The sequence below is a fragment of the Notolepis coatsorum genome, assembly GCF_963971535.1.
Source record: "Notolepis coatsorum genome assembly, chromosome: 2".
In the NCBI taxonomy this organism is placed as follows: Eukaryota; Metazoa; Chordata; class Actinopteri; order Aulopiformes; family Paralepididae; genus Notolepis; species Notolepis coatsorum.
In genome coordinates this window covers 196,948,419-196,955,918 of record NC_140166.1, presented here as the reverse complement: position 1 = coordinate 196,955,918, position 7,500 = coordinate 196,948,419, and the positions used below count along the sequence as shown (strand labels likewise).

General features: G+C 44.1%; 1 protein-coding gene across 1 annotated transcript in view; it reads left to right on the top strand.

The window, feature by feature from the left end:
• elavl4 (ELAV like neuron-specific RNA binding protein 4) overlaps positions 1-7,500 on the top strand; it is a gene marked incomplete at both ends in the record, with an annotated part of 34,318 nt that overhangs the window by 16,760 nt on the left and 10,058 nt on the right. Inside the window, one exon of the mRNA XM_084338013.1 lies at positions 1,705-1,930. Within this exon, the coding sequence (XP_084194139.1) occupies positions 1,705-1,930 (226 nt within the window). The remainder of the gene's footprint in view (positions 1-1,704; positions 1,931-7,500) is intronic.

The following is a 7,500-nucleotide window of genomic DNA, read 5'->3' as shown; positions in this document are numbered from 1 at the left end:
ATTTTACAGATGACCAAAATATTATATACTTTAGAAGATCCCAGATCCACAAATACACATATGACAAACCTTGACTCTCCGGTTGAATTATTTATTGACCAAAAACAGCTCTGACCCTTCTTTTACCCCAAAAGCACACCAGCGCATGACAACTACAGTCATACAGAATACAATAAAGAAAAACACAACGAACGTACAGTATGAACAATCTCTGCCACTGTTTCCACTGTTATGTAGATCCTGTTAGGACTGTTATTTCCTGCCTCTGACAAGCTAATTAAAATATACAGGTACAGGGTTTGCAAGAGAGGAGGGGGGTAGGGTAGGGTGAAACAATGGACTACTGTCAAGGGAGAGAGAGAGAGAGAGAGAGAGAGAGAGAGAGAGAGAGAGAGAGAGAGAGAGAGAGAGAGAGAGAGAGAGAGAGAGAGAGAGAGAGAGAGAGAGAGAGAGAGAGAGAGCAAGAAAAGAGGGGAGAGAGAGAATGAAGAGAGGGAAAAAGGGAAAATGAAAATGAAACAGAATAATTTAGATTGGATCATAGTGAATGAGATTAGCTGACAGCCATGGGGAGGGAGAGTGGGGGAGGAGTCAGGACTGTCAGAGGAGTGTGATGATGTTAGACAATGAGACAGACAGGCCAAAAGGAGGTATACAGTACATAAGACATAGAGGGGATAGTGTGTGTGTGTGTGTGTGTGTGTGTGTGTGTGTGTGTGTGTGTGTGTGTGTGTGTGTGTGTGTGTGTGTGTGTGTGTGTGTGTGCGTGTGCGTGTGCGCACATAATGGGGAAAGGCACAAAAAGCACATACACATACACAGAGACATATACATGATTGTATGCATGTGCACACATACACAATGGCACATACAGTACATGACCATACAAACACACACACACACACACACACACACACACACACACACACACACACACACACACACACACACACACACACACACACACACACACACACACATACACACAGTATTATGTAAATAGTCTCTTCAGCAGTACTGGTGTCACCGAGCAAGCATCCTCTGGGCCATCTAGGCAGCTTCATTAAAACAAGCCACAGCATCCATTAATAGATACCAGCACAAACATACGCACACACACACACACACACACACACACACACACACACACACACACACACACACACACACACACACACACACACACACACACACACACACACACACACACACACACACACACACACACACACACACACACACACACACACACACACATATATACATACATCATTCACAGACACCAACAAAGGATCTCTTGGGAAGCGTGTCTCTCTAAATGTTCCTCTCAGGTGGCAGTCAAAAAGCATCTCCTAGGAAACGACTCAGATGTCAGTGAGAACAATACATGGTGCCTGCCTGAGTGTGGCTGAGACTGCTGTAGGCAACAGAGCTCTAGGCACTGGTCCAATGCTGCTTATAGCCCCATGTACAGTACAACAGTGTCTGGCGGTGTGTGTGTGTGTGTGTGTGTGTGTGTGTGTGTGTGTGTGTGTGTGTGTCTGTGTTTGTGTCAGTGTGTGTCAGTCTCTTTATCTGTCTAAATCATTTATAATAATAATTGATCTGTAAAATACAACATGATGTTTCTAGTAGGGCCCTGTGTGTCTAAACCATGTGAAGTGAAAGTGGCCCCGTCCTGTTTGTGATCTCCTGGCCCCACAGGTGGCTCACGGGGTGTGGGCTTCATCCGCTTCGATAAGAGGATAGAGGCAGAGGAGGCCATCAAGGGCCTGAATGGACAGAAGCCGTCCGGCGCTGCCGAGCCCATCACGGTGAAGTTTGCCAACAACCCCAGCCAGAAGACCAGCCAAGCTCTACTTTCACAGCTCTACCAGTCCCCAAACCGCCGGTACCCAGGGCCCCTCCACCACCAGGCCCAGAGGTTCAGGTGAGTACCTGGGGGTGGAGGTGGGCTGGAGGTGTGATAGGGTTGTTGGGGTATCTGTCTGTGTATATAGAACTTTTCAGTAGGGATGGGTACCGGTGCAATTTGGTACCGGTTCCTGATTGGTCAGAACCGAAATAACCATTAAGCTCCTGGGAAGCTCCTGACGATACCCATCCCTACTTTTCAGTGGAATTGCGTTACTAGGGAACAGCTTTGGTCCACATTTATTTCCTATCAGCTATTAGCAAACACTACACCGGGAAATAAACTTGGACCAATTTTTATGTTTATGTTTGAAGTTTGAAACATATTATAGAGATTTAGGAGTTTGTGTATTGTGGGAAGGAGTAGTGGAGTTTTAAGATGGGTCCCATGTTGTGGTCTATCTGTATATTCATTGTATTGTATAGACTGATTTGTAAATCTATGGGAGATTATGAAAACAGTAATCACTCTTTTATGGTATTATGCATAAAATTACGAATCCTGAAAGAAACAATAATTGTATGATCAGTAGTTAATGATGTCCTGATGAACATTTTACATTAAATTTGTACACTTTGAATGATGGTTATGTATTATATAACCTTAGTTATATGAATGCGGGCAAATCATTGTACTGCTGCATGTGCGTCAGCTGAAATAATTTGATCAATGCACCAATCACCAACCAGGGCTCCATCCGCCAACCTGTATAAAAGAGTGTATGTTCACCTGTTCCTTTCAGAACAAGGGCCAGCAGGGTGGAAAAGCAAGATGCTTTGCCCATATTCATATAACTAGGGTTATAATACATAACCATTGTTATATTTGATGCAGGCTTCGCATCCTGCTTCACCTATTAGACACCTAGTAGGTGATGCGGAGCCCTGATCAATGTACCTCCTGTTGGCCCTAAGGTAGACCAAGAAGAAGATACTAAGAGAAACCCGTACCCATGCCTAGACCCAATAGGAGAGGAAAGGGGATGGAGGTTAGAGAGCCAAAACACACAGGTTTAAAAATACACACGTACCTAACTGGGGAGAGAAACCTTGCTAAAAATAGGTTATAATTAACCTTCAGAGGTCTGGGGTCCCCAGTGCGTAAAAACCCCCACCTGACATACCTATATTGTTGTCAGAAGCAAGGGGATGGAGGTTAGAGGGCCAAAACACACAGGTTTAAAAACACCCACTTACCCCACTGGGGAGAGAGACCTTGGTAAAAATAAGTTATAATAAACCTTCAGAGGTCTGGGGTCCAGAGAGTGCTTAGAGAGTGCCATATACCTACACTGACAACATAGACAGAAAGGGAACAAATCAGATATGCCTATAAGGCAATATCATAAGGTTAAGGCACCAGTAGGGGTGAAAAGCTGGTTAGCCTATGATGCAGATTACGAATTGTAACAGAAATGAGGAAGGAAAAACTGCTATGTCTCCTATTAGGGGGAAGAGGGTAAGTTTACAGGGGGATATAAAGATACCAGTGTGGGAGTTACAAATTGTAACCACAAAAGGGAGAAGACAGGCATTTCAGTGCATAAAAAGGCATTAACCGGTTAAGCTCTAGCAATTTTTTTCAGAAAATCTGCTTAAAAGTACATGCCCAAGTAAATTTTGTAAAGATTGCTCCACTTCTACAAGGTCGATTTGCATGTTCTTGGTATCTAGGAACATCTATGGACCTCAGGGAATGTATTCCCAGTGTCAGAAATAGTGTCTGTTACTACAGTATGCCTGAGTAAATTGTACTGAAACAAAGGAGAATATAAATTATAATTTTTCTTTGCATCTTTGACGGTGAATAACACCATGCTAACATTGAGGTTGGAGGAATTTCAAAAAAATCTAAGCAAATTAATAAACGGGAGATGATTTACAGAGTTTTTTGTAGATACAGTAAATAATTTTGCCATCCGGACACATGCAATTTGAACTATAATGCAAGTTGAATATATAATATAGAATATCAGACCTATAGATTACCTTATTATGGCCAAGTCACACATCTATGGATCGGGTCAAATCTCCTCTTTCCAATGGCAGAGTTAAATCTGGATTTAGTACCACCAGGCTCCCATTACAGGGCAGCAAAGACCGTGAATGAAATCTACTGTAAGTACAGTTACTTTTTTATAATGTCCATAGCTCCGCCATTTTTTACCAGATTGCGATCGAGTTCTTTTGTAGACATTCACAGAAAGGTAAAGAAACAATATACGTTGTATTTTGTGGCAATAACAATCAGGTTTGTTCGACCCGTGAGATATAATCACAAAAATAACGTCAATATTTTTTTTATGACGTTAGCCGGCTGCAACTTTGACAGTGGCTGGTAGTGTAGTTTTATGAAATCTTTCTTATGACTACAGCGATTTCATGACAGTGTAATTTCCTCGCGTCTAAATCATCCGGTTTCCGATGCAATACGTGGAGATATTTATAAGATCATATTTCGCTAACATCATTGGTAAACAAACGTAGTGCTGAAAATATACACATTGACTGCTGTTTTGATGGGGTTAGGGTATTTACCCTTGGCTACATTTGAAAAATAAATGCAACATTAATTAATATGGAAATAAATCTCAACCCGGTAATGGGCCGATCAGGCTTAAGGGGTTAAGCCAGAGGATGGTGCTGCTACCATCCCCATTAATAGCTAGTCTGTCATATGAGCATCATGCTTCAAAGAAAATAAAGGAAGAATTGCTAGGCATACAGGAAGTGGATGTGATGGCCAGGAGAAGGTCCAAAGACCTAGCCTCGCACCAGGACTGACAAGAGATCCATTTACCAGTGTAGATAGAGGTAGTGGATGGGGCACAAGCGTGCTGAATGTTTTTTATGACCGCAGGGGGAGGCTCCAGCTCTGGAGGCTCAGCCTTTCAGAAACCAGCCCATCAGCCACTGTTTGAGGATGAAAGGGTATCTTACTTGCCTGAGACAGAGCCTCCTGGGACCATGGAATGGTCCATGAAAGGGCTGCAGAGAGCTGTATTAGATCGGGGATCCAGTGTGCTGAGTGTAGGTCTGACGCTCTTGTCTTACTCTCTCCAGCAATTGGTCTATCAGTTGGATGGGAGGGAAAGCATAGAGGAGCCCATCTGGCCATGAAAAGTAGGAGAACGTGTTCACTCCTAGTGGTGGATTGTTCCGTGGTCTGATGGAGAACCATAGGGGACACTGAGTGTTCTCTTTAGAAGCAAAAAGGTCCACTGAGGCTACCCCAAGCCGGAGCCAGATCCATAGACAATGGTGGGATGCGCCACTCGTCTCATGGGGGGGCCCCCTCTGGACATCAGATCTGCTCCCACATTGTCCGCCCACAGTGTGGAGCACTCTGTGATTGCGTTCTACTGCTGTTCAATGACGGACTCCACTCTTTATATAGGCTGCTGAGGTTCAGCTGTCTGTCCTGACCAAGACGTGGGCCCCTAGCAACACTGCTGTGAGCCCACCTCTGTAGAGTGTATGTTGTCCATATATTCATACCTGGGGAGAAGTAGTGTGAAGCAGGCCCAAGCGTACCACAGGATGGGCTGCTGACATCCTGCCGAGTGGCGCATCACTGACAGAGCGCTGATCATCCTGCGAGGAGGAAAAACCTTAGAGATGTTAGCATGTCCTCTTGACGTTGAGAAGAGAGAGGGGCCATCATGGAGGTCGAGTTCAATATGATGCCCAAGGCCGCCATCTGTTGGCTGGGGAAAGAGGTGCATCTAACTGCAGTTATGGGAACAGCTACCTTGACTGGATCAGTGAGGCGGCTGTGGGAATAAAACAGCTGAACCGTGTGGACATTTTTAGGTGACTATTACCTCAGCAGCAGTGGAATGGATGTGACTGTGTGGTTCATATAAATTGTGCAGTTTGTTCAGCTGAATATATTACCTTTTGTTTATTGACAGAGTCAAATACATCCACATCAACAGAGCAAGTTGGGAGCGCAGGGATTAGCCCCGCTCCTCTTGCGCCTCTTGAGACATATGGGGTTGAGCCAAGAACTGGAGCCACAGGGTGGCCCTGAAAAGGGCCGATCTTTGGTGCAACATTAGTGTTAGTCATTGAGGAGAAGTGTTCTTTTTTTTTTTTTTTTTTTTGCTTTATTTTTTAGCGTGTATCGCTTTTTCTGGTCAAGCATGACCGACAGAAACAGGTTGAAATGGGATGTAGAGCAGGGGAAGACATTCTGAGAAATGACGGCGGGTCCGGGAATCGAACTCGTGTCCCCCAGATCCGTGACGAGCACGGTTTTCCCCGACGCAGAAATAGCGCCGAGATATGCGGTGAGCTACGGGAGCTCCCCTGAGGAGAAGTGTTCTTGATGGCAGAGGTGAAGGAGCTTCGAAGCTAAAGGAACAGAAGGGTGAACATGTACTCTGCGCCCTCTTTTATACAGGCTGGTGGGCAGAGTCCTGGTTGGTGATTGATGCATTGATAAAATTCTTTCAGCTGGTGTGCACACACACAGAGCCGTCCAATAGGTAAAACAAGATACGGAGCCCACATGAAATAAACACCTCTTCACCATAAAATAAAGTACTGCAGTAGCTGATTTATTTGTACCTTGAAACGACAAACAGGACCGTAAATTCATATGCAGAGATTTCAACCATCAACCCACTTAATGTGAGTCATCAATCATGAAACGTTATTTCTGGTTTTTATTTGACAATGAGTCAAATCAAGGAAACACTTCTGGTCCAAACAGAAGCCTGATTTGGAAAGCATTTGCACCAGTTGCAATTTACCAAGTGTTCAAAAAGGGGGTGAAACCTCCTACACAGGAGGAAAACAATAATTATGACAATGTTTCTGTTTCCATAATCAGGCATTTTCTCTCCTCTGACATTTATTTTTGTATTACATTTGGCACTGACTTCTCGGTTTGAACTACAGGTGTAAAGCTCTCCGCCTGGTGCAGATGTGTAGTAAATCAGAGCCTGTTCTTTATGCAGGTCCACCCAGATCAGAGAAGAGCTGTTCACAAGAGACAGTGGGGTTCTGTCACCACTATATACAGTACATGTCTCCCTCCATCTCATCATCACCCTCCTACACGTCCCAGAAGGCACTGCTGCTCTTTGTCAGACCTGAGCAAAATGTCTACTGTATGTCATCACAATTATAGAAAAAGAAAAAGGGGCACTTGACTTGCACTGGGTGGGTTTTCACTAGTGCTGCACGATTTGGTGAAATTTGCCGATTATTGTGGACAATATTGTGATATTGCGATTGCAATATAATAAATAAATGGTCTACTTGCTTGGTTATCAAGGAAAATCCAGAGATTACTGAAATGTGTATTTCTCAACTCAAACATACAAACTTAAACACATGGCAGCTGTGTTCAAATCAAATTAACTTAACCTTAACCATGTTACTGCTGTTGTCTGTTGTTATAGCAACCTGACGCTCCTCACACAGGTCCCATGCAGCCTCTCTCAGGCCTGAGGCTGTGCTCTTTCTAGCTGGTTGACCCAACCTCTACTGTGCTCAACTGCATAGTATGAGGTTGGGTGGAAATACCATAGGCCAGAAAACAAATGCTCTCCAATTGGACATGACTTTGTTGGCTCT